The 26,858-nt window shown below is 51.7% G+C and overlaps 1 protein-coding gene and 1 long non-coding RNA gene across 4 annotated transcripts in view; one reads left to right on the forward strand and one right to left on the reverse strand.

Annotated features, from left to right (window-relative positions):
* Positions 1-26,858, forward strand: part of LOC105508649 — a 292,669-nt gene that overhangs the window by 177,678 nt on the left and 88,133 nt on the right. The window contains exon 4 of one of the 2 annotated variants that reach the window (XR_001001304.1): positions 18,720-19,071. The exons of the other annotated variant lie outside the window; for it this stretch is intronic. This is a non-coding gene — a long non-coding RNA (uncharacterized LOC105508649). Of the gene's footprint in view, positions 1-18,719; positions 19,072-26,858 lie in introns of those variants that run through there. 2 annotated transcript variants of the gene reach the window in all.
* LOC105508648 (microtubule-associated protein tau) lies at positions 10,352-11,984 on the reverse strand. Of its 2 annotated transcripts, XM_011937538.1 has the most exons (2): positions 11,599-11,984; positions 10,352-11,400 (listed from the first exon to the last, which is right to left on the reverse strand). In XM_011937538.1, the coding sequence occupies exons 1-2, from the start codon at positions 11,847-11,849 to the stop codon at positions 10,593-10,595; spliced, it is 1,059 nt and encodes a 352-aa protein (XP_011792928.1). In that variant the 5' UTR covers positions 11,850-11,984; the 3' UTR covers positions 10,352-10,592. The 2 variants fall into 2 exon arrangements, with proteins under 2 accessions (XP_011792928.1, XP_011792927.1); XM_011937537.1 differs by having other exon boundaries at positions 10,352-11,984.

The following is a 26,858-nucleotide window of genomic DNA, read 5'->3' on the forward strand; positions in this document are numbered from 1 at the left end:
CGGGGAGCAACCCTCCAATTGCTGCATGGCACTGCGCCCCCACCGGTGTGCATGGGAACCGGGAGAGGAACCTCGGGCCTCCTAGTCCCGATTCCGCCCAGGCAGGCTCCGAACATGGGTGAGACCACATGGCCCCTTCTGATACCCAGCTGTGACCCTGTGAGGAGCTGGAGTCAGGTCGGCAGCACCCACAGGCTCCCGGGGATGCAGAATCACACTGCCGTGGCCAGACCCTTCCTTGCAGGCCTCCAGTACCCCTTTCCACCCATGGTATTTCCCTGACAAAAGCTGGGTGGCGGCCCTGATGGGGGGCAGACAGGAGCGTAACTGCGCAGCCCAGTCTGGGGATCCTCTCCCATGTGGCCAAGGGCAATGTTCCTGCAATGCTGGGTCAGCTCTGCCTCCTGCTTTCCAACTTCCTAAGGCCCTGGGCCCCCACCTCCCACTTCTGTCCCCCAAAACTCGCCTTCCTCCCCTCCTTCAGTGGAATGCATTTTCTTTTTATTCATCAAGGCCCAGCACAACAGACATTAGAATGTTCCCAGTTTCGTTTTTATTAGAATGTTTCATAAATGTCATGTGGGATAACGGGCTCTTTCTATAATGGTTTATTTGACCTAAGGAACACATAATGGATTTTTGGAAGGAGATTCTAAATACTGAGAATTCGATTGTTCTTCAGAGTTAATACCCTAGGACAGACTTTTGGTGTTGCTTCTGACATTTTCTTTTACTGTGAATGATGAAGTGGAATTTCCAAACTCAAATGAGGGAATTAGCTTTACACGTGGGAGTTTTTTTCAGCTCACACAGTTCATAGTGGAAGTGGATGGAGTCAGATAATTATGTCTTGTGTCAGTGGGAAGCAGAGTCCATGACCCGAACTGACTTAGCTCAAGGTTCGTTTTCATTCTTCAAGGAACTGGCACGATGAAGCAGCAGAAATGGAACCTCTTCCTTTCACTTGCTCCGTGTGTAGAGTGGGCCACGGGTCATTTGTCTCCACAGCCTAGACCTTGCTCACACAATCCTGGCGCTTTGCAGAGGAAGGAGGTAGTAATTTTGCAGATTATTATCTAAACTAGATAAATAATATCAAATGCCCATTTATCTGTTGGAAATACCTCATAGGAGACGGTGTTTGGAATTGGTTTTTCATTAACAAGCCAGTAAGGTCTTGTGTTTTTATGCAGTTGATTAAAACAATGGAAGGTGATAGCACAACTCATTTTTCTTAAGAAGTTTCCAGGTACACCTTACGCTAAAAAGAATGTTAGTATTTCACTGTAGTTGCTTTTAATATCACAGTGTCAGTGAGCTGAGGACTTACTCATCTTCAACAAACTAAAGATTTTAAAATTATCTTAATTGGTTAATCACAAGCTACTTAAATTCATATATGCACACACAGACACATGCACACACATGCACACTCAGATATTCTCTCACGTGTGCGCACATGTACATACTACTCAGATATTACACATTCACACACATATACACATACACGTGCACACACACACACAGACGTTGGGCAGTGGAGAGTAGAGCTGTTTTACTGGTAATCTACAAGTCCGGTTCCACTTAGAACATCAAATGGAGCTTAATGAGATTTAAATAAAACCTAAAGAGTGGCTTTTCCCGTAGGTAGCCGCCGGAGTGGTGTCGTTTCAGGGACCCAGGAATAATTTCCTGCCGTAACGCTTGATTTTTGCCCTCAGAAATAAATTCCTAAGTGTCTTGAAGACTTTTTGTTTTTAGTTAAACTTTAAAAACACTTCAGAGATCTAAAAACTGGGCAGCATCACGAGGCTTCTTTTCTCTGGGTCCAGCCACAGGCAGGGCCCTGCACAGTGAGCCCCGGGCAAGGGTTTCAGTCTGTACAGTGGGCCCTGGGCGAGGGGCCTCAGTCTGCACAGTGAGCCCCGGGCGAGGGGCCTCAGTCTGCACAGTGGGCCCCGGGCGAGGGTCTCAGTCTGCACAGTGAGCCCCGGGGGAGGGTCTTGGTCTGCACAGTGGGCCCCCGGCGAGGGTCTCGGTCTGCACAGTGAGCCCTGGACAAGGGGTCTCAGTCTGAGGCACGGACATGGAACCAGGAGTCGTGGACAGACGTTTTTCTAATGCTTTGTGTTTCACCGAGGACGTTCTCTTGCCCTCTGCTCCACCTGGACACGTAGACGGATATCTCGGCTCACTCTAAATTCAAGCTGGTTGTTTGAGCGGCTCAAGCCCAGGGGCATGGCTTTCACAGAAGATGTTTTCTAACATCTTGCAAACACATGCCAGGTCCTTCACGTGCACGGCCCGTGTCCCAGGAAGAGCAGGCTCCATTCTCCACTCGCAGACTCAGCCAGGTGCAGCGCCGTCCCCTCGCTAGGCTGTGTGATTTTCTCCATAAAGTTTTGCCTTTTAATTTTCGTCCTCACTCAGGCCTGACATGTCTGACACCCTTGCTGACTTTCATCTCTGACGGGCTTAATTCCCCATCCCTGCACTCTTCCTGTAGTCCTCTCTGTTGCAGGGATTAAAGTTAAAATACAAGATGAAGACAGCCCTCTCGGAAGCCTGTCTGCCACACGGATACTGTGATAGAAAGTGCTTCCCGGTCCCACAGGCTGCTGCCCGAGCGAGGATCTCCACTGGTCTCTGTGTGGCTGCCTCTGTGGGAACTTCCAGCGGCCGTGTGGACACCCTCCCCCCAGCCCCCTACTTTCCAGTGTTCTCCCACCTCCACCCATCGCGATAAACCTGCCAGGTCCTGCTGAGACCACTGTCCCATGAGTATGTGTCGTGTGCCTGGCGATTGCACCTGTGTGTTCCTGTGTAACCTTCTCTGCAACACGGGGGTCCCTCCAGTGTGGCTTTGGTTTTGCAGACAAGGAAGTTGAGCCTCTGGAGTAGGGAGGTGTTTCCCTTCCTCCTGCAGCCCACAGATGCTGGGTCTCCATGCTTCCAGCCCTCCGGCCCCTGGGCACCTGCGCTCTGTGTGGTCCATTATGATGTCTCTTCCCTGTTCCAGTTTTTGATCTAGTTATTGAAGACCCGTGCTGCTAATTCTTTTCATATGTATCGATAGTGAAGAGCTACGTCGATAGACTTTCAGCATTGGAGCTACGTTATTGGTGTGAAAAGTTCAGCATTTGTGAACTAACTGCCCACCGTGTACCGCCCTGTGCAGGACACAGTAGAGCTCTGAGCATCTCGTAGGTTGGTAAGGAAAAGCCACAGGCACAGATTAAAGGACAGGAGGGGGAACAGCCTCATGCATGTGTGTAGAACCGGTATCATGACACCCTAGGGAAAGAGATGGGAGGTGCTGCTGGACCAGCTGGAATCGGAACAGGAGGCAGAGGAGCCAGGCTTTCCCAGGACAGGCAGCATCACAGGGTCTTGGTGGGGGCGTGGTGGGGCTGGGTGATGATGTTGCCGCAGAGGTCTCCAGGCAGCACTAGTGTGACCTGGCCCAGCAAATGGACAGATGATGCCTCTACTTTGTGTGTGACCGGGAGCCTTGGCTTGCGTGTCTTATGGGGTTTCCATATCCCAGGGCTGCTGGAGACCATTCCCAGGGCCCTAGAAGCAGGACGCGGACTGACTGAGGCTGCAAGGGGGCTGCCGTGTGCGGGTGGACGCGTCTGGGTGTGAGTGGCCGCCTTACTCCTCTCCACGCTACCGGGTTCACCCCTGTCCCAGGCCTCCAGCTGCTTTAGTTCAGGGCCAGTGAACTGTGGCCTGCATCCTGCCACCGAGTGTGCAGATAAAGCTCGACTGGGACCCAGCCACACCATGGCTCTGTAGTGCTTGGGGCCACTTTCCTAGTTGTGGCAGAGAACATGTGGGCCCCACAGCCTGAGCTATTCACACCCCATCCCTTTGTGGAAAGTGCTCACTGACCGCTGCCCTACAGGCCCTCCGTCCTCATGCGTGGCCCTGCTCAGTCAGAGGCACTGACCCAGACTCTCACACCATAGGACTTCCTTCTTTCAACACTGATTCCGGCTGATGTTCAGTGTGTAACTAAACTGAGCTGTGAAGAAACTTGAGTAATTGATTTGACCACAGCATGTTTTACTGGGATTCTATTTTGCATTAGGTTGGGAAGTCCTCCTGCAAGCAGACCTGGTTTATTGTCTTATTAGTGAGTGCTCCAGCTCTTGGCTGCCCTGTGAATGGCAGTCCCTGTCAGACTCAGCCAGGCCTGCCCTGCTGAGGTTGACCGGCAGTCCCGGTGGCTGAAGGCCTGGAGGCAGCGGTGACTCCCGTCCTCCTGGCTCTATGCGTGCTGGGCTCTAAGCACACATTGCTCTTGGCAGAAGTTAAAGTTTATCTGTCCTCATAATTAAGTTGAGGTCTCCTACATTAAGTAATCCTTGATATTTAAACAAAGCTAATACTTTTTACATTTAATTGACTATTTTAGGTCATAGTCCTTATCAACCGGAAATATTTTGTTAATTCCAAGGAAACACATTTCAACAGTAATCATTTCAACTAGAAAGTCATTGCTGTTTGAGATTTTATCTTCTTGTCTGTTAAAAAACTGTTTGACGCCTTATTTTGCATGAATTAATTTCCAAACGCTCAAATCTGATGTGTGCAATGACAAGCTGGTGTGGCTGAAACGGCAGTTGCTGAAGAGCATCGAACGGCCTTCGCCCCGTGGGTTTACATGGACAGCACGGTCAACAGACGGTGAGACGGGCGCTTGTCCACTTGTCCAACACCGTGGGGCCATAGGAGGCGGTGACTACGAAGGTCTATCCCATTAAAAACACCCTTTGGCTCATCTGGAAGATGTGTCCCCGGGCATGCACCATACCAGCCACGCCAGCATTATCACCACACGTGCTTCTCATCATGCAGACGTTGTTCTTCTAGAGTGAGCGTGAATAACTTTCACACCTGGGCACCGTGCCGGTTCCCACGCTGGCTTTCCCACATGCACACAGGTGGCTGGCACACAGCTCTGCACCTCTCACTGGTGGGAGCTCAGAAGCCTCTCTCTGTGGTGGTTTCTGATCTCAGGATAATTGAACCCAGCTGGGAAGTACCAGGACCAGAGAATCTCTGCTGCGTAATATCACCACCCCGTGGCAACTCACAAAGCAAGATTTTCACGGAGAATCTCACATAGAAAGAATTCCACATCTGCTTCGGGAAAGATTTTCACCAAGAATTGCACAGAAGGAATTCCACGTCTGCCTCTGGAAAGATTTTCACCGAGAATCGTACAGAAGGAATTCCACGTCTGCTTCTGGAGCACATTTCCCCTCTACAGAGAGGGGCGGAGCGACCTCACCATCTGTCCTCATCTGGTGGTGGAAACCGCTTCTAGGTTTGAAGGTGAGTTATTCATGCGGGAATTTCATGATCTCTGTCTGTGGGGACTGTGGCTTATTTCACATTGGGGTTTGAATATTTTTCAGGGTGTGATTACACATATAGAGATAGGTGGAATTCATGTTTCTATCAGATTCTGATTCTTTCACCCTGAGGTGTACCCACTTCTGCCCTCCCACCAACCTAGCACCCATGTCAGACTGGAGGACTCAGGTAGAGTAAACCGAGGGAAGCCTTGAGCTTGGGGCAGAGCCACTGATTTCTTGCAGGGACAAAGTCAGAGAGCAGTGGTGGCGTTCCCTCCCGGGATGGCCTGTGTGTGTGTGAATCGGGGCGTGAGGAAAGACAAAAGTTGTTTCCCGGCAGCACAATAAAATCACTTTGTGAACTTGGGTTCAGTATTTTAATTGTCAAATATGTTAAGTTGCTTAACATTTTAATTGTCAACAAATAAGTAGATACATGCATTAAAATTTGATGGCCATTCAGTAATTTTTATAAAGCAAATATATCATTTTCAAGTATAAAATAAATTATACAATTATTCAAGTATCCATACAGTGGCCTGACTTTTATTGATTGCCTTGCAAGTAAAATTTACTTATTTGTTTCTTGTAAAGCAAGGAAGCCATCCTGCTTTAAAAAGTTTTCAGCTCCAGAGGGACCAATTTGGGGATGAAACCCTGAAGCGTATTAGAAAGTGACCCTCAACTGCTAACCTGAGAGAACGTTTGTATTTCAGGCCGCCATGAAGCCCCCTGATTGGCATAAGGACAGGTTATTTTATTCAGCAGTCCTGGTTGATTTCTAACTCTAATTGAAGCCCTTTGTTTCTTACTCTACGTAGTAAGGGCTGAGGCATTCTAGCCTCGCAGTTTTCAGAAATCTTCTACATGTATCATCGCACCTGATTTTGTACTGAATTGAAGACGGGATTGAGGTCTCAGAGATGGTGCTCGCACTACGTGTTGAGGGCTTCAGGGCGTGTCTGAAAGTGAGAGCAAACGCACTGAGGGAGAGCAAATGCACTGAGAGTGAGCAAATGCACTGAGAGAGAGCAAATGCACTGAGAGTGAGCAAATGCACTGAGAGAGAGCAAATGCACTGAGAGTGAGCAAATGCACTGAGAGTGAGCAAATGCCCTGAGAGAGAGCAAATGCACTGAGAGTGAGCAAATGCACTGAGAGAGAGCAAATGCACTGAGAGTGTTGTCAGGACAACAGTCATTAACTGCGATGGTGGCGAGCACACTGGGACCTGTGAGCACCCTAACTTAGGACTCACTGAGTAAGGGGAACCAACACCCACTCAGACTGTCTTTGGTAAACATAAGAGAGTAGCCGTCTGGGTGTCGGGAGAATATGCACAGAGCCCAGGGCACAGAGGGCAGAGCTGGGGCTCCAGCCATGGGTTTGGGACTCAGGCTTTATGGCTGTAGAGACTGAACAGTCTTGAGATTCCTGCAAGAGTGACTGACCAGCTCAGCATAGCTGGGGCCATCCCTGCCTCATCCCCCATTCATACAACTGCTCACCTAGGTCTTAAGAGCAGGCAAAGCAGTTAATCAATATCCCACTGCAGTGGAACAAAGCGCTATGCACCTTTTATAGATAAACTAAAAGGAAGAGACATTCCGAAGATCACCGTGCAGTGTGGCGTCTGGCGTACAGATAGATAAACTAAAAGGAAGAGACATTCTGAAGATCGCCGTGCAGTGTGGCGTCTGGCGTACGGATAGATAAACTAAAAGGAAGAGACGTTCCGAAGATCGCCGTGCAGTGTGGCGTCTGGCGTACGGATTGACGGTACTGGATTAGCCCATCATTTTGTTCCTGTGGTGGTCACTTGTGTGTACAGATAATTAATACCAATTTGAGTATATTCTTGAGAATAAAGAGCTCTAATAAAAGTGATATAGCTTAAATATCTTAAGAAGATATTGTTACCCTTGACATCAGAAACATCAGAAGGACGGAACGCATAGATTTGCTGATTTTTCCAGGGTGTACAGATTATAAGCTGCCAGCCCTAAAATACAGTATATTTTGGAAAGTGCCCAGAGAACAACAACTGAAATGACCCATTTAATTCCCTGATGATGAAAATGCTCTAACGTGAGAGCAGAAACCATGAGGGTGGCGTGTGGCATTTTTCCTGTTTAACTCTGAGCGAAGGCATTCCGTTATTGGCAGGGGCGGATTAGCCATGTTGAGCTCAGCTAGCATCTTGGGACCAATTATTGGAGCGATTTCCCCTAATTATAGATCAACAGGTTGTGGGCAGGCAGACACCTGTCTTGGCTGCCTTGATCTCAGGCAGTCAGAGTCCTGGAAAAACTGTTGATATGATTAAAAGAGGTCAGAGACCACAAATAATTCACTAAGTCAATAAGAAGTCAGCTAAAGACTCCGTGAGACTTCAGCTCATGTACTTTTACAGCAGGGACATACTTTTACAGCAGGGTCATACTTTCACAGCAGGGACATACTTTTACAGCAGGGTCATACTTTCACAGCAGGGTGCTTCCTTGGGAAAGGTGGGGGACCCAGTGTCTCCTCCCACCATGTCTCCTGCCCATCTCCCCGTGGGACACCCCAACCCAGATGCTGTGGGGTTGGAATGTGCACACCACTGCCAGTGGTGGGGAGGAGGCAGGCGCTGTCAGGTTCTGCCTGTGATGTGTTCCTCTCTCTGGGCTTCTCTTGTTTTTTCCACGACCATCTCCACCCCCCACTTCCTGGGGGCATCTTCTTTCTCGATGTTAGTGCCAGCTTTAGGAAAGGGCCTGAGACCATCATGGCCAAGTTGGATGTGCAGAAGCATCATGGACAAAGCCACTGGCCTTGCAGAGGGACAAGCTATACAAAGTCCTGTGCAGAGTCTGTTGGTTGTCACCAGCGAACAGGTGCAGAGAAGCCCAGACAGCACCCAAAGCCTGTCTAAGGGCTGTGCCCCACCCAGCACCCACCCTCCCTGGGGGTGGACAGTCCTGTGCCGAGGTGGACACTCCACCCACCACCTACCCTCCCTGGGAGTGGACAGTCCCGTGCCAAGGTGGACACTCCACCCACCACCCACCCTCCCTGGGAGTGGACAGTCCCATGCCAAGGTGGACACTCCTTGTTGGTATTCAGGGTATTCAGAGTGTTATCTTTACACTGAAATTGGCAGCTTTAGAAGTACTGGTGGATTTAAACAACCTTGATCCAAATCTTAGAGGCTGCTGTGTGAATATCTTCACAGGGAACATATGAAGAACATTAAACACACGTGTCTTTGCACAGCGAAAGGAGCGTTGGGATCTGCAGACACCCAGCCACACGCCGTGTGTGATGCTGGCACCATGGTCAAGATGGTGATCTTTCCTCCCCAGGCACTGGCGTGATGCCGATTTTCAAATTTTCAAAGGACACACTGTTGCTAATAGAAATATTTTCTTTTGTTCAGATGCCCAGGGCCAAGGGACTCACCAGTATCTGGTCAGGTTGTTCTCAGAGTGCCTGAGATAGGGCAGTTCAGAAGTGGCGCTATCACGTAGGGCTGTTCGCTGGGCTCTATGGCTGTGACTGTGGCTGGATCAATTTGGCTGTCTTCGCTCCTCTCTCTGTAGCAATATGTAGAGGGGGTGTTGGTTGACGGATTGATGAGGTCTTACGAGGTTCCCAGGCCAGATTCTAACTCCTGGGCTCAAGCAGCATCCCCGACCTGAGCCTCCCCCGTAGCGGGCACTGCAGTTGCCTGGCTGGAGCCCCGTTTTAGGTCCAGCAACCAGCGATTCATTGAGGACAAGAATAATCTTTGTGTGTGTGAGCCTCAGTGTGTGTGTGTTTCAGAGCAGCAGCGTCGGCAAGCCCCCTGTGTTCCTGCCCAGGACCTGGTGATCGTCATTTTGGCGGCTCCTGTTTCTTCAGAGCACCTTTCCCCCATCGCAGCCCAGCCCTGCTGTCCTTGGAGGGCACCTGTGAGGTCTTGCCTCACCTCATTCTGCAGCAAGCGGCGGCATTCCCATTTCATTGTCTGTGTTAACATTTTCAAAGAGCCCTCGGTCTTTCCGTCCGCCAATGCTTGAACTTTGTATGTATATATGTGTGTATTGTGTGTGTGTGTGTGTGACTAGTTTGCCTCCAATGCTCTGCAAAATCCTGGCTGCTGCTTTCCGTTCTAAGTGGGGGTGGCTGCGGGCCTGCACCTTCCCCTTTTTCTCAGCCTCCACCTCTTGCATCTCAGGGCCCCTGTCTTCCTCATGCCTCTGCCCAGGTGCCACGTGCAGTGTGGGGCCTTTCAGACCTCTCCCTGCAGGACGCGGCCTCCGCCTTGGGCTCTAAGTGAGTCCCCAACGGAGGAGTGCCGGGCCTGCGCCTCTGCCTGGCACAGCAGCTTGGGGGAGGCTGTTCCCCACTGTGCCCTCCGTGGTGGGGGCGCCTCCTCGCTCCCTTTGAAGAGCTTTACTCTCTCATGCTCCGCTGCACGACTGGAGACAGAACTAGAACCGAAAGGAGGCGACGGAGGAGGAGCGTGGTAGGTTTGTCCTCTCTGCTTGTGAAGAACTCACAGGCACTTCAGCCGGGCTGGGCCACGGTCACATAGGGTCTTCAGGGTGAAATGGACCTTCTTGTGGAGGCTCCTGTGGGACACGCGTGAGGGGCTTGGGCCAGCAGCGTCTCAAGCTCCTGTTTTGAAGACCTGAGATGTGACTCCATTTCCCAACCGCAGCCCTTGGTCCTTGTAATAAGGGGAAGCTGGGAATAGAACCCTGGGGTGGCAGAGTCTGGAGCGACGCACAGAGGTGTTGGTGTGGGTCTCTCCCTTTCGGGAGCTGCTGCCTCTTTACACAGGAATAGCGAGCGGTTCTCTGTGCCTCTTTGTCTGTCTGTGCTCCCCCTTCTCTCTCTCCTGTGTGTGTGTGTGTGTGTGTATGTGTGTGTGTGCGCGCGCATCTTAATTAGTTGCATTTGCATTGTTTGGGTTCGCCTAGAACATTCTTTTTTTTTTTTTTTTGAATGTTTTTTAAAAAATATTTTATTATTAGCCCACCAATCAATTTGGAAAGATGCAATTTGCTCTTATTCCCATCACTGATTTTGAAGTCCCGAGCCAAAGCCGAGCGATAAAAGCAGGTTAAGTGATGAACCGATTAACCGAACTGCGAGGAGCAGCTGGGGGCAGAGGGCGGGGCCGGGTCATTATTCTTTTTTTTTCCACACTCTCACTCTCTCTTCTCTCCACGATTATTGACTGCCCCGGGGGCCTGATCACAAACCCTGCTTGGCCAGGGAGGCAGACACCTCGTCGGCTAGCGTGGCGAGCTGGGGCGAGTCTACCATGTCAATGCTGCCGGTGGAGGAGACATTGCTGAGGTGCCATGGAGACGTGTCCCCAGACACCGCCGGCGACTTGTACACGATTTCCGCCCCGTGGTCTGTCTTGGCTTTGGCGTTCTCGCGGAAGGTCAGCTTGTGGGTTTCAATCTTTTTATTTCCTCCGCAAGGGACATGGGTGATATTGTCCAGGGACCCGATCTTCGACTGCACTCTGTCTTTGAAGTCCAGCTTCTCAGATTTTACTTCCACCTGGCCACCTCCTGGTTTATGATGGATGTTGCCTAATGAGCCACACTTGGAGGTCACCTTGCTCAGGTCAACTGGTTTGTAGACTATTTGCACCTTCCCGCCTCCCGGCTGGTGCTTCAGGTTCTCAGTGGAGCCGATCTTGGACTTGACATTCTTCAGATCTGGCATGGGCACGGGGGCTGTGTGCAGACGGCTCTTGGCCGAAGACGGCGACTTGGGTGGAGTACGGACCACCGCCACCTTCTTGGGCTCCCGGGCTGGAGGGGTTGGAAGGGACGGGGTGCGGGAGCGGCTGCCGGGAGTGCCCGGGGAGCCGGGGCTGCTGTAGCCGCTGCGTTCCCCTGATTTTGGAGGTTCACCAGAGCTGGGTGGTGTCTTTGGGGCAGGCGGGGTTTTTGCTGGAATCCTAGTGGCGTTGGCTTGGCCCTTCTGGCCTGGAGGGGCCGCTCCCCGGGGTGTGGCGATCTTCGTTTTCCCATCAGCCCCCTTGAGTTTCATCTCCTTTGCTCCAGAACTGCCAGTTCGGGGAGTGACAGAAGAGACGTATTTAGGAGAGGAAGGTGGCTCTGGGCACACGGCAGGGCGGGAGGGTTGGATCAGAGGGTCTGAGCTACCAGGAGTGGGGTGTTTGGGGCTAAGGCAAGGCCTATTTTTCAAGGTTTTAGCAGAGGAACGTGTGGATGTCTTGGCTTTTTTGTCATCGCTTCCAGTCCCGTCTTTGCTTTTACTGACCATGCGAGCTTGGGTCACGTGACCAGCAGCTTCGTCTTCCAGGCTGGGGGTGTCTCCAATGCCTGCTTCTTCAGCTTTCAGGCCAGTGTCTGTGTCACCCTCTTGGTCTTGGAGCATGGTGTAGCCCTCTTGATCTTTCCTGTCCCCCAACCCGTACGTCCCAGCATGATCTTCCATCACATCGAACTCCTGGCGGGGCTCAGCCATCCTGGTTCAAGGCTCGCCTGATAGTCGACAGAGGCGAGGATGGGAGAGGACAGCGGAGGAGGAGAAGGTGGCTGTGGTGGCGGCGGCAGAAGGTGGGCGGTGGCAGCGGCGCTGCCGTTGGTGCCGGAGCTGGTGGGTGGCCAGAACATTCTTAAATCATAGCCTGAGCAACTTCCAAACAAGCACAGTGCGATGCCGCCCCTTTCGCGCTCCTCCACACGGAATCCCCGATCCCAAATGCGAACTTCCTGACGTGTCTGAAGATTGTTTTCAAGGCCGTCCTCTTGGCCTCTGTCCAGCACATTTTCCCATAAACTTACTGAGCCCGGCACTGGGATGACTGAGATGAATAAAATCGGGTTCTTTCCAGAGGAGCCCATTTTCCGGATGGAAAAGATGTAACTACAAAATAATTATAATGTAAATAAATACAGTAAGAGAAGCACAAAGAGTTACCAGAATATGTTAGTCAAATACCTTTTCTGGTTTTCAGTGGTCGATGTGGGGAGAGCGGCTGTGTGGATTTCTGCCCCTCCGGGAGGATGAGTGATGCGTGGAGAAATTCCACATTGGGTCTTCTCTATACTTTCCCACCCTCTCCCACCACCTCCCCTAGAGCCATGCCTGGCTCTAATAAAGTACCACTTTATAAATTTTAGGTCTTTAGAAAGAAGAAAAAGGAACAAACGACAGGGGAGGCAGGGGCCAGCCCGGCGGGGGTTCTGAGGGCCATGGTGGGAACAGCTCTCAGGCCAGTCAGCCCTGGGAGTTTCCAGCTTCACGTGAGCACAGCGCCCTGGCTTCTGTGCCTACTGAGAAAAGACCGTGTGCAAACTGAGGAACAGGGACGGAGCACGCTGCAGCGAAAGTTCCGTAGAGTTTCTAGGGAGCAGGGAGCACCTGGGACGCACAACTGGACTCCAGCAGCAGGGCTGAGGCGGTGCCCTGAAGCTGCACCAGGGATGCCCGGCAGAAGGCTCCGGCCGGTCCAGGCCGCCTCCAGCACCGCCATGCACTTCGTCCCAGCTTCCAAGAGCCCTGGCAGAAACGCAGCTCAGCCGCCAGCCTGGCGTCCTGGAACATGCGAGTGACCTTGGTGTCCACGGCTGCAGAAATGGAATCGTTTTCACCTCCTCCAGGATGTGCATCACGATGGCGCTGTCTCGCTGGTGAAGACGTTTGCTGTCTTTGAAGCTTCTCTGCACCAGACCCTCTGAGATGGCACGCTTTCCCCATCACGACCCCAACGCTTTGCGGTTCACCCGTCTCCTTTGACAACCCGCTGTGACTTCAGATTGCCGTTCCCATGGAAGCTGCGCTTTGCGGTTGGTGTTGTACTGTCTGCTTTTGTGGATGAGGACGCCTGCCACCTCGGCTGCACCCTGGAATGCGTTGTGCTGGGCCCTGGCTGCACGCACCTGCTCCGACCCGCTCCTCCTGTGATCTGACTGCTGGCTGTGCTGCCAGTTTGTCTAATTATTTTTTTCCTTTTCTTTGCAGGTTGTCTTATATTGAGAACATTTTCTTAATTTGTCACTGCATTAATGTCCGTATCTGGAAACTGACAAAATTCACAATAATAGAAAAAGACAAGAAGTTATATTACTCTGTAGACATTGATTTTGTCATTTTGAATTGAAAATATTGGAAACTGAAATTAAACATGTGAAATACTGCACATGGCTCAGGTTTCTTATTCATGCAAAACAGCATTGAGTGTTATCAGTGCTACGTATTCTATGCTTTAGGTAAAGTATTTATGAAGATACCCACGAGATTAATGACTTGTGTGTATTCTAACTGACCCCCAACACAGTTATTCTCATTTCTTCTGATCTTTGAAGTTCTAAAGGTTATCGCTAAGCATTGGGAATATGTGTCTTTTTAAGGTATGCCTGTTCTATAAATTATTAAAAATCATTTACATTATATGCTTAAAAGTTAACCAAATAAGGATCACATTTGAAAAGTTAGAAGTGATTACCACACTGTTTGTGGCAGGTGAAATATGTGTCCATAATGGCTGTGCCTCTTTATTTCTAGGATTTAGGGAAGGGTTTTTTTACGTAAATTATTTTACAGAAAAGGTATAAACACAACCTGGGAAATGGAAGAAGTTCATTATATTTTACAGTTACATAACAACCTGTTATGAAACAGGATTATGACAAAGTTGGTGTATTTGTGAATTATGCGTTAATCCAGCACATATTAGTTACACACCCGTGGTGCTGCAGGTGTGATGCCAGGCGCCCATTATTCTCCAGGTGTGGTGTCAGGCACCCATTATTCTCCAGGTGTGGTGTGAGGCGCCCGTTATTCTCCAGGTGTGATGCCAGGGGCCCGTTATTCTCCAGGTGTGATGCCAGGGGCCCGTTATTCTCCAAGTGCGGTGTCAGGGGCCCATTATTCTCCAGGTGGAGTGTCAGGCACCCATTATTCTCCAGGTGCGGTGGCAGGCGCCTGTTATTCTCCAGGCGCAGTGCCAGGCGCCCGTTATTCTCCAGGCGGGGTGCCAGGCGCCCGTTCTCCAGGCGCGGTGTCAGGCGCCCGTTGTTCTCCAGGCGGGGTGCCAGGCACCCGTTGTTCTCCAGGTGGGGTGCCAGGCGCCCGTTGTTCTCCAGGTGGGGTGCCAGGTGCCCGTTGTTCTCCAGGTGGGGTGTCAGGTGCCCGTTATTCTCCAGGTGCGATGCCAGGCGCCCGTTATTCTCCAGGTGTGGTGCCAGGCTCCGGTTATTCTCCAGGTGGGGTGCCAGGCGCCCGTTATTCTCCAGGTGGGGTGCCAGGTGCCCGTTATTCTCCAGGTGGGGTGCCAGGCATGGCTGCCCTGGCGGTGGACGTGGTGTGGGATACAGATGTTCCTCAGAAGCCGTACGATGCTCACAGGGCTGGAGAGCCATGGAGAAGCTGGGGTGTGGAGATACAGGAGACTGTTGGGGTTAAGATGGGTCACCACCACTGTCAACCATGGCAGGGAATTTGGAGTTTTAAAGGCAATGAGAATCCCTGGGAGTTTTTAAAGCTGGAAACCTTTTGATCAGAGTTGCATTTGTGGAAGCTCCCTCGGGCTGCAGCATGGAGATGGGTTAGCAGTGTGGAGGGGGGACAATGGCAGGACGTGGAAGCCTCTGCTGTGAGCCCATGAAGGACGACCTGACTGAGGGGCGGCCAGGGCAGGAGGGACACGGCCCTATGGGAGGAGGGTCACTGAAGATGAATTGGACATGGCCTGTGAGGGCGAGGGATCCAAGCCGTCCCAGCTTCCCCTGAGCCTTAGAAGCACTCTGCACTTTCAGCTGCAAACAGGTAGCGAGGCTCTGCGAAGGGCAGCAGGTGCAGGGGAGGAGGTAACATAGCGCGGCCTGCCAGGCCCCCAGGGCATGCCTGTGATCTTGAGTCTAGCAGACAGCGGGAGGGCTCAGTGGAAAGTCTACAAAGCCTGCACTGGAGCCGCTTGGGTAAGATTCTTCCAGATTTGGATGTCAACTGAAGGTGGAATGCTGGCTGAGGCTGTCTTGGATGGGACATTAGGGTGAGAAGAGTCCAACCTGGGACAAATTTCCACGGAATACCAGCATTTAGGGTGGGCAGAGGAGTGAGAAAAGGGGGCAAAAAGTGGCTGAGGTACAGAGGAAACTGGAGAGAGCGGCATCAGGGAAATCAACGGAAGAGGTTTGGGTGGGATGGCCAAGGGTGTCCAGTGGTGCCAAGAGGTTTGGGTGGGATGGCCAAGGGTGTCCAGCGGTGCTGAGAGGTTCGAGTGGGACGGCCAAGGGTGTCCAGCGGTGCCAAGAGGTTCGGGTGGGACGGCCAAGGGCGTCCAGCGGTGCCAAGAGGTTCGGGTGGGACGGCCAAGGGCGTCCAGCGGTGCCAAGAGGTTCGGGTTGGACGGTCAAGGGCGTCCAGCAGTGTTGAGAGGTTTGGGTGGGATGGCCAAGGGCATCCAGCAGTGCTGAGAGGTGAATCTGTGTTTTAATGCTGAGAACAGTCACTGGGTTAGAGAAAGGCAGGTGACCTTGACTGAGGAATGGAGGAGGGGCTGGGCCTCAGTTACAGGGGATGGAAAGTCAAAGTGGGATGGAGAGGAGGCCATGAGCACCAAAAATGCATCCTTGTCTGGGAGGGGCAGGTGGGGTCAAGGGAGAGACGTGGGTTACTGTTCGAGCTGGGAAAGGCAAGAGCTTATTTGAATCTTGACAGAAAGACTCTTGTAGACACAAAGGTGTGGGCAATGTGGAAAAGGAGGCTGTGGTTGGTGCAGAGACCTGGATAAGGGAAGAGGAGCTCATCCCGAAAGGAAGCCCTGCGTCCAGGGGAGGAGGCATAGAATAGGCTCATTACGTGGATGTCATTACTATTTCAACCTCAGGATTAAACAAATGTTAACTTTGTAAATCTTAAAATACGTATTTTCGCCCCGGGAAATAATGGTTAAGGCCCTAGTTCCTCCTCCTCTTACAATAGTCTAACTGTGAGATCCAGCTCTTGCTAACAGACCCAAAAGCAATGAGCCTACCTGAGATCCAGGTGTTCAGCCTCTTAATTAAATAAAAAGTGAAAATCTGTTTTGCCAGAGTTTATTCTCGAGGCTCCTGGGTCCCATTGTGTTTTGTTCCTGAGGTGTTGGGAAACTCTGTATGTGTTTTCAAATACAATTCTGTTCAAAATTAGATTTCTTCATCAAACATACCATGGCTTTGAAGCTCCAGGGCTGGCTGCAGGATACAGAATCCAGAGGTGCCTGTGGCTGAAATGGACGTGCATTGTGGGTGCAGAGGTGCTCACGGACCCGTCTGTAATGTGTGTTTTATTATTGCTGTAGATATTGGGAAGAAGCGCTAGTTTAAAAACATTTGACATAAAATAGTCTCTGAAATACTTTTCACATTTAAGCTTTAGTAAGCTGGACTCCTCGTGGATTAGCTAACGTGTTGCAGAGTCTGTCCGTAGAACACCTCGGAATGCGGGCTCTTCTACCCTTTCTTGTGGTTGCTTTGCAGTTTTGCCCTCAGATGCCAGGATGCTTCCTAGAGACCCAGGTTATTGAGGTTTTGTGAACTGACCTAAGTTGAAGCAAAGGTGCTGAAGGCAGCCAGTGGGGCCACAGTGGGACCTTCCCTGTCCTGGAGGAAAGCAGACAAAACACTTCTCAGACCACAGCCAACAGACCCCCAAGGTCAGTTCTGAGAAGGGCGCAAGGTCAGTGCCTGACCCAACGTCAGATCCACACCGACCTCCCCACACTGGGAAACTGGCCGGTTGTTTTTGTCATATTTAGAAAATAATATTTTTAGAAAAGGTTGTTTTTGCTGGTGGCTGCGGGTCTTCTGCCTCCGCTGTGTTCCCAGAGCCTGCCTGACATCTGTGGGAGAAGCTTCTTAGCAGGTGCTGGTATTGCGTCTTACGAGTTCCCTTTTCCAATTTTGTTTTTGTGTCATGATGCTGCCTGTGCCTCAGCCAGTACATACACACTCGGTGTCCTTTACGGAAGAATCCCAGGGTGGCAAGAGCTTGCCACCCTGGGATTCCCATTCTCTTGAAGTTCAGGACGGAAGAGAAAGTGTGAAATCAGAGGCTGTGCAGGGCATGGGTTTGGTGGCTGCAGGTATTATGCTAGAATCATGTTGGTTACAGTTGGGAGGCCCTGAGGACTGACATTGAGGCTTCTTGCACTTTATTTTCTTTTAATTTTTATTTATTTATTTATTTATTTTTTGAGACAGGATCTCACTCTGTCACCCAAGCTGTGGTGCAGTAGCACAATCATAGCTCAGTACAGCCTCAATCTCCCGGGCTCAAGTGATCTTCTTCCCAAGAAGCCTTCCAAGAAGCTGGGACTGTAGGGTGCAAGTCACCACGCCCGGCTAAGTTCTGTGTTTTTTGTAGAGATGGGGACTTACCATGTTGCCCAAGTGGGTCTTGAAACTTCTTGCACTTTATAAAGTGAAGGGATTAAATTAGATATTCCTCTGAGATCATTTTCAATGGAAAAAAAAATAATGACCGCTTTCAAAAAAAGCACTGATGCCAAAGTATGGAAATAGTTTATTTAGTATGTTTTTGTTAAGAATGAGTTTACCAAAAAATAAAAATCATTATGATTCTGAGAAGATCTCTTCAGTGCATTAAGCAGAAATGCTGTTTATGTTGGAAATGAATTCACCTGTGGCCACCCTAAGTCCAGTGCTACGCTGGTCTCTCAGATCTGAATCTTTGACCTTGAACAAGCAAGTCTGTCTGGGGATGGAGGGTTTGCATTCCAGCTAACCCCCCCGCAGGGGCCCTTGCGTAGTCCGTGGGAGCTGATGACTGATGGTGTCAGTGTCTTCCATCCAGCTTACAATTCCAGGAGCATTTGTGAAAATGTCCATGTTTCTGAAAACACCTCTGCCCCTGGGCCTGCAGTACCCTTCAGGGGTCTGCTCAGAGTCAGGGAAGACAGTGCGAGTTAGCACATCCTTTGAGGCTGGGGCCTGTTTGCCTCCCCGAGCTCATGGTAGGAGGGGCAACAAAGGTGTGTTCCCCCCACCTCCAACCCGTGGCTCTGCTTTGGAGACATCGGGCAGCCGGTGGGCAGCCTGGGTCACAGCTGCACCCACTGTGGTCGGTGCCCTGGGACAGTGCTGTCTGCCCACCGGTCACTCGACAGGACCTGGCTCCCAGCAATTTCTCCTCAGGTGGACGTATCCGTCTTGAGCCAGTGCACGGTAGAGAAACGTTTGGACACCTGAGAATAATTCCAAGCCAGCCTAGGGAAAAATGACCTTGACATGCTGACGTGTTGGCTACATAGTACAGGACTAATGGAGTCCACCCTCAGCTGTTTTTCTTTGTTGATTTAAACATTTTCTGGTCTGTTTTTCTTTTTAGGTCTGCTGTGTGCCAAAGTATCTCACCATGCCCTAAAAAGTGAGATGTTGGAAGTGGACAAGGAGAAAATATTTATGAATATTTGAGTCTGTTATTCTTCAGGTTAAGCCATTTTGGCTTCTGTTGTACTCCTGAATCACTCCTGAGAGCAGAGAAAGAGCTCTGTCTTTGTAGAAATGAGATGTGCTCCTGTGTGCTGTCTGTGACGCATCCCGTTGTCACCGGAGTGCTGTGGCCCTAAGAAATGGCAGCATTAAGGCATGGATGTTAAAGATAGACAAAAGCATTGTTCACGGAGTTGTATTTTAAAATGACGATGTGTATGGCAATTAAACTATTGTGCTTTCATTTACTCCACGTGTTCTGCCTGACAGCTGGGTGCTGGTGTTCGGACGCCCAGAGGGTGATCGTGGGTAACTAGCACTAGATGGATGTAAAAGGTGGGACAGTAAATCTGCAAATGATGGCAGTTCCATTGCTTTTGTAGTGAGTGCAGCGGCTTAAGCTGATCCAAGGATGCAGATTCCTCCTCTCCCTCCCTCCCTCTCTGTCTCGGGCACTGACCTTCCTCTGCACAGACAGATGCATGCTGTGACTGATCATGGCCATCAGCTCAGGCCTGAGCATCTAAGCAGTGCTCAGAGCTGCTGGAACAGAAATGACAAACGGGCTCTTCACCTCATGATCCTAAAATTCTCTTATACAACTTGCTTCTCTGAGAAAGCACATGAGCTTCTTATCTCTGTCTCAAGAAGGGAGAAAAATGGGATGAATGAAGAATAAAGACTTAGCTGGGGGTTGGGGGTGGTGGTAGCTCACACCTATAATCCCAGCACTTTGAGAGGCTGAGGCGGGCAGATTGCCTGAGCTGAGGAGTTCGAGACCAACCTGGGCAACATGGCAAAACCCTGTCTCTGCAAAAATATACAAAACTTGCTGGGCGTGGTGGTTCATGTCTGTAGTCCCAGCTGCTGGGGGCGTGAGACAGGAGGATTGCTTGACACTAGGATGCAGAGGTTGCAGTGAGCCGAGGTCACGCTCTACACTCCAGCCTGGGCGACAGAGCAAGACCCTCTTGCCCCAAGTTAGGGCATGAGAACCGCAAATGGATTCACACCCTCATCCTGACCCCACGTGTTCACATGTTTAATGGACACTGTGCTAGAAGGTGGACAGTAAACACACCACAGCACCCCATCCCCTGCGGTGGACACTGGCTTGGGGAGGACACAAGACCCCCTGACGTGTGGTACGAGGTGGGGCCGGCGAGAGCTCAGCTCTGTAAGGCTGGAAAGTCTTTTGTCCAGGGGACCCTAAACGGGGTGCGGATGGGCAGCTGTAGATCAGTCTGGTGGCTGTGGGGATGGTCAGGGGGAAGGCGCTGTCCCTCAGGCGCGGGTGAGATGTGTTGGGGCCTTTGGGGATCCTGGAATGGGCCCCATGGGGCCTGGGGGCTGTAAGGGGAGGCCTGGCAGGCTGTAGAGACCAGTGCTTGGTCAGGGCAGGGCCTTGAATCATGCACCCTAAAGAGCAGCTGGTGTGCATATGGCGGGGAGGGCGCTGGCTCCGGCTCAGAACAGCTCCGGCTGTGGGGGAGCGTGGGGTGAACAGGAGGCGCTGCAGGCTGGGAAGTGCCGTCACTAAGAAAAGTGTCAATAGGCAGTCGTGGTTCCAAATTCCGAGTGCCCTCGAAATAAGAAAAGGCGATTCCCTGCACTTAATTTTATCCCTTGAAACATAAGCTGCTGATTTTGGACATCAGAAGGTGGCCCCTGCTCCTGGCACGGTTCCCAAAGTCCGGGCTCCGGGCTTCCTTCTCCTGATGAACTGGGGGCCACGGAGCCTCCTGAGCCAGTGATTGGGGAACAGACACTTGCTGTTCTGCTGGCCAGATGGAGGAGCTGCCTCATGGCGGGCAGGCGTGCTGTGTCTCTGGAGAGTGGGTGGCGTGGGCTCCTGCCCTGGGTCATGGAGAGAGAGAGGAATCCCATGTGGATTCAGTCCTTCCTGCCACCTGCACCAACAGCCTTGAGCGTCCGCTGCTGTCCCGTCCTCCTGGCCCGAGCGCCCTGAGCTTTCCGCCTTCCCTCAGGCCTTTCCCTCTCTGTTATCACCTGGCGTGACTCTGACTTCAGGCTCTGGATCAACCCAAAGGACGCCTTTTATCTCAAGCTCTTCCTGCCCCTCCAGTAGAATCTGCTGTTCCACCTCGGGCCCAGGGTTTCCCTCAGTGTTACCATTGTCTCCATGGTTCCTGCACCCCCAGGGCCCGGCAGTGGCCTGGGTGCTGTGCACTGAAGAGGCAGTGCCACCTTGTCCTGCCCGAGGGACGGAGCACGTGGAGCCATCAGCTGCATCATCTGCTGCCCCTCCTGGCATCACCGGCACTTTCTTCTCTAAGGGGTTAATTTTACACTTTTGTTCTCTACGAAACAGCAAGTTTTTAAAATGCCAACGCAGTGTTTAGTGAGCAGCGGCTCTGCCCTGGCTGGGTTCTTGTCCTTATCCGGGAGGAAGTTTAACCAAAGAGGAACATGCAAAACCCAGCCCCCTTTTAGCTGCTTGGGGCCGTTAAAATATCTGAGCAGTCCGATTCCCTCTGACTTGTCTCAGCCGGGGGCTCTCCAGTGGTAATGTGCGTCGGAATCACCCCGGGAAACTTGCCAAAGCTCAGACAGCCGGCCCCTCCACGCTTCTGATGCAGCAGGCCTGGCGTGAGGCCGAGCATTGGTGCTTCTGAGTCCCTGGCCTGACCACACTTTGAGAACCTCTGCGCTAAGCTGAGGTTTTGTAGACGTGGAGGAGGTTGGTGTCCATCGTGTGTAACTAGAGGCTGGGAGAGCCGGCGTGGAGCCTGCGTGGGCAATTGGATCCCTTTGTTGTTGGCGTCCTTGGATGCTGTATGTCGGCTGCGTGTGTTACATGTGTGGTTCATAGACAAGTGTCCATCCCTCTGGAGTCGCCACCTGTGTGTTTCTCAGGAAGACAGAGTGTCCTCTGTGCTAATGCAGACGTGTCTATGGTTGCGGGTCCTTCATCAGAGCTTGCATCTCTCCTCTGGTTTGAGGAGTTACAGCTTCTTGGATGATTCTGCAAGAACCTTTTTTCCTTCCAAGTGTCCTTGGGCTCAATTATGGGCCGTTTGGTCCAGGAGTGACTGTGGGATCCTCTGTGCGATTGGCCATGGCAGGAACCCTCCAACCCACCAGCGACTGTCCTCTGAAGTCCAGGAAACAGGAAAAACACCTGCAGCTGTGGGTAACATGACAGCATTTGTATTCCCTGGAGCCTCTGTTCAGCCCTGAGTTGGACATCACATGGCAGGAAGGAATAATTCTTGAGCAGCATTTTATGGGCTATAAATAAATATTAAGCATTAGGAGTCATTCTCAAGAAGTAGCCCCATTATGCGTTGGATAATTTGGATAAATTGAAAGCCCTCTTTTGGTTAGCAGTTTAATTTCACAGTGTGCCTCCCTGTGGTTTCTGTTTCTGTAAAAGCATGTACAATTTGAACCCTGAAAGGAATAATAGGACTCAAACAAAATATGGAAATGGGTGAGGGTCAATATTAATATGTGGGTGGGAAGGAGGACAGTCTGTGTGACTACGACCCGCACATGCTCGTGGAAACATACCTGGTTTTTCCGTCGGAAAATCAAGTTGTTGTGTAAGGAACCTCCTCAGTGAGACTCGGTGTCATATGACATCAAGTATTTGTCAGTTTCTTGGGGAACCTGTCCATTTGAATTGGATGCTTTCGTGTCTCTCCATGTTATATTTCATTCTTATGCACTGAGGTCACACAGCCTGTTAGAAGGCTGTTAGGACGCAGTTGATTTCTGTATTTTTTCAGAAACTTAATTTTCAGCCCCACTTTCCTCCTTTATAAAATGGGAACAATGACTTCAGCAGAGCAAGCTCACACAGTTGGTGGCATTGAGGGAGACTCATAGGAGGTGACCCACGTGGAGATGTGTGGTCAGCTCAGTGTGCGTGGTCAGCTCAGTGTGCGTGGTCAGCTCAGTTTCCGTGGTCAGCTCAGTTTCCGTGGCCAGCTCAGTATGCGTGACCAGCTCGGTGTGCGTGACCAGCTCAGTGTGTGTGGCCGGCTTGGTGTGCGTGACCAACTCGGTGTGCATGGCCGGCTTGGTGTACGTGACCAGCTCGGTGTGCGTGGCCAGCTCAGTTTCTGTGATCAGCTGGGTGTGCGTGGTCAGCTCAGTTTCCGTGGTCAGCGCCGTTCAGAAGAGCCACGTATCAGGGCACACGATGCTCTGGGCTGTGAAAATGCGGATCCAGCAGGAGCGTGGAGTCACGGCGCCTTCCTGGTGGGAGGATGTTTTTCATCACTGACTCCAAGGTGAGCTTCTTTTCCTCCCCAGGACGCACCCTCATTCCTGGTACTGCCCCCTTGTGATCTAGGCTGTAAACCAGGATTTGTGATTTACTTTTAGTCTGTAAAGGTGCAGGGTGTTTCGAGAAACAGCATACACAGGACGTGCTGAAACTTTTGCTTTCAGCTACTTTGTGTGAGTGAGGATGACATCTTGATTTTAATTGAGTTCCAGGAAATGGTGCAGACTGCTCTCCTCTTGCCTAAGGGGAGGTATCTGTCCTTGGCAATGATACAGTTAATTTTAGCTAACAATTAAATATAATCTGTAATGGCAGGATTATTTAAATTTTGGGAATAAAAGTCCCCACCCACGTTGTATCTGCCACAGACCCCAAACCCACATCGTGATGGTGATCGTATGTTAACACAGCCATAAATGGTAACCAGCGAGTTAGCTCAGAGGTGAGTGGAGATCGCCCCTCACAGCTACTCTCAGCCTTTTTCTTTTGAGTTGGCAGCTAAAACCTACATGGCCGACGCGTCCGTGTCAGCGTGCGCCCTGGTCGATGTGCGCCCTGGCAAGAGGCACTCGGGAGGGGACAGAGCCTGTTTCAAACCCCAGGTTTTAGGGTGAGGGAGGATGTGGCATTTTCTCCTTTCCTGTATTTCTGTGCCTGTTTCTCCTGTTTCCGGGAAAAGTGTCCTCCGAGCCCCTTGCCGCGGGTGAGCTGGACTCTCACCATGCAGAAGAATGTCGGGTGACCATCGGTGCCTGCTCTGCTCTTGGAGTCAGCTTTCTCTCCCCGGCTGTTTCAGGAGCCTGCGGGAGTTCCTCTGCCTCTGCCTCGACTGTCGAGGTAATTCTGTGTCCCCTAGATGGAGCCGTCGACCTGACTTGCAGAGCAGAACGGCCATGGAGAGTCTCTGGGCCCACCTCAGACTACAAACCCCGTACACAGGGAGGCAGGGGAGCCCCCAGCCCCAGCACCTGCCTGGCCAGGGAACGCCTGTGCCCCCAGTGAGTCCCTCACACCTGAGGGATGCCTCGTCCGGCTTTCTAGGGAGGCTGCTCAGCCCCCTGCTGTGGAGAGTGGAGGCGGGGACCTTCTCGGGGCACAGCCTTGATTTGGATGGAGCTGTTTCCAAGGTCATGATCCATGCGGGAGAAAATCAACAACGTGACTAGTACAGAAAGCAGATCTGTGGGGCTTCCTTAGGGGTTTCAGGAAAAACATGTTAGACTCAGTTGGCTTAGGATTTAACGTCTGACCTTGAATCTGTCAGATCACTTGTTATCCTGTAAACGTGAGCCCTCAAAGGAAGCCATAGGCCTGCAGTCGTGTTCTGCCCGAGATGTGCGTGGAAAATGGTGGTGAGAAGAGCCGTGAAGCATAGCCCAGGAAAACACTGCCGGTATTGAGTGACGCATTCAGCACGTGAGGTCACAGACCAAGTCCCCAGGAGCCAGTGGCCAGGGAAGGCCTCCACCCTGGGAGCTCCCAGGAAGGTGCGGGCGACAGGCTTGTAAGCAGACAACGCTACAGCTGCTCATGACTGCACTACACTGGTGTGTTAGAAAATGCCATTAGTACAGAAAGCAGATGAGGGATTATGCTGGCCGAGTCAGAGGAGGGCACAGTCCAAACACAGGCCGTTTCTCCAGGATCTTCAAGGATGTCTGGATGTCACCTGGACAGGCAAAAGTGAAAGGCATGGCAGAGGTGAGTAGTGAGAGGGCGTGGCAGAGGTGAGTAGGTGAGGGCGTGGCAGAGGTGAGTAGAGGGCGTGACAGAGGCGAGTAGGTGACGGCGTGGCAGAGGTTAGTAGTGAGGGCGTGGCAGAGGTGAGTAGGTGAGTGCAGAGACAGCTGGTCTGTCTGCAGGTGCTGGACATGACTCATGGATGATGGATGTGGTTCACAGATGGTGGATGTGGGTGGTGGGTGGTGGATGTGGGTGGGGGTTGGTGGATATGGGTGGGGGATGTGGGTGGTGGATATAGGTGGTGGATGTGGCTCATGGGTGGTGGATGTGGGTGGTGGATGTGGCTGGCCGGGGGTGGATGTGGCTGACAGGTGGTGGATGTGGGTGGTAGATGTGGGTGGTGGATGTGGGTGGTGGATGTGGGTGGTGGATGCGGGTGGTGGATGTAGGTGGTGACTGGTAGGTGGTAGATATGGGTGGTGGATGTGGGTGGTAGATGTAGGTGGTGGATGTGGGTGGTGGATGTGGGTGGTGGATGTGGGTGGTGGATGTGGGTGGTGAATGTGGCTCTATTGGGACTTCTCTGTGGAAAGCTCCCCCTGGCCTTCAAGGGACAAAGGATTCTTCAGGAAGCGGTAGGTGGCTGAGAGGCCTGTGTGACAGTGTTGGTGAGTGATAACGAAGACCAGGAGGACTGCAGTGGGGAAGGAGATGAAGGGCGAACATGGGCTGTGCTGCTCAGTCACGTGGATTGGGACCAGGTGTGATGGGAGGGAAGCGTTCTGGCCTGTTGGGTTGTCAAATAGTAATAATGCCCGGGTTTCTGTGCATGGGATAAGTTAATCACCTGCATTTTGGGCTCTGAGGGGGCAGGCAGTGCCTCTTTGGCCCCTGTTAGAAGTTCACAGTAAGACAGCGAAGCAGTCAGGAAGCAGGCATGCCTCGCTGCTGGGCTCCAGGAAAGCAGGTGTGGAGAGACGGGCAGTGAGATCTCAGCTGGGGTGCAGTTGCCTGTGATGCTTTCTGGGTTAGAGACTTTGCGTCACCTCTGAAGCCCTCAGGACTTCCCAGAGGATGGAGCACGAACATGACACTTCTCACAGCGGTGACCGTGCTGCCACGCCGCGCTGTGGTTTACACGTTTTCATTTTTTAAAGTTGATAAATACAAAGCTCACAGGTCCCACTCCTGCTGGCTGTGAGGCTCAGGATGGTAAGATACTGCCTCAGTCCTCCTTGTAACCCGTCCCCTTATAGCCTGGCGCAGAGCAGAGCCCCAATAAAGCACTGTTGAGAGGAACTCGTGGTCATAAAACTGAAAATACGGCAAGATGTCACTTAGTCTCATCCCAGGTAAATGGAATATGTAAAAAAGTGAAAAGATGGGGGTTCGTGATTGCAAGCTCTCCCTGGGCAAAATTCTGCCACCTGTGGATTTGTTGTGTTGCCTTGGCAAAGCCCTGTCCTGTACATGGAACCACCATCTCTCCTACACCTGCTCAGACGGCTGCACAGCCTGGAGGGCCGCAGACAGCTGGGCGAGTTGGTCTCACTGCACGCGCGTGGCCACCAGGCTCAAACGCAGCCCCAGCGCTGCCTGGCAGGACACAGTGTCTCTCTCGGCCTCCAGACAGTCGTTTCTCCCGCATGGATCCCAGTGTCTCCTCTCCCATCCTCTCTCAGTAGATGACTTCGAGTCCCATTGCACTAAAAGACTAGAAGCTATCGGAGGAGCGTTTCTGCCGAGCTCCACCTTGCCACATCTCAGCTCCCTGTGTCTGTGCCTGTGGCTGCTCCACACCCCTCACCATGGAAGAACTATGCCGGATCTTACCTCGGGTCACCTCTTGACCTGTGGAGTGGACCTAACCATGTGCTTTCTCAGGGCCAAAACCCCAATAATTCTTCCCTCTTGCTCTGAATCTTCAAACCTTTCCTCTTGACCACATGATCCCCGTCACCCCACGGTGAGGCCAGCATTTCCTCTGTCTTTCAGAGGAACGTGATTACCTTCAGCCACAGACTTAAAAGGTCCTTGTCATTTCCTCGTAAGCGCACATGATGAGTGAGAAGAGAAAGAACCTCCTATTTCTTCCTT

This window comes from Colobus angolensis, unplaced genomic scaffold (genome assembly GCF_000951035.1).
Source record: "Colobus angolensis palliatus isolate OR3802 unplaced genomic scaffold, Cang.pa_1.0 Scaffold165, whole genome shotgun sequence".
NCBI lineage: Eukaryota > Metazoa > Chordata > Mammalia > Primates > Cercopithecidae > Colobus > Colobus angolensis.

Bases quoted from the DNA above. Each gene is read 5' to 3' on its own strand.
- LOC105508648 (XM_011937537.1), bottom strand. From the start codon at position 11,849: ATGGCTGAGCCCCGCCAGGAGTTCGATGTGATGGAAGATCATGCTGGG.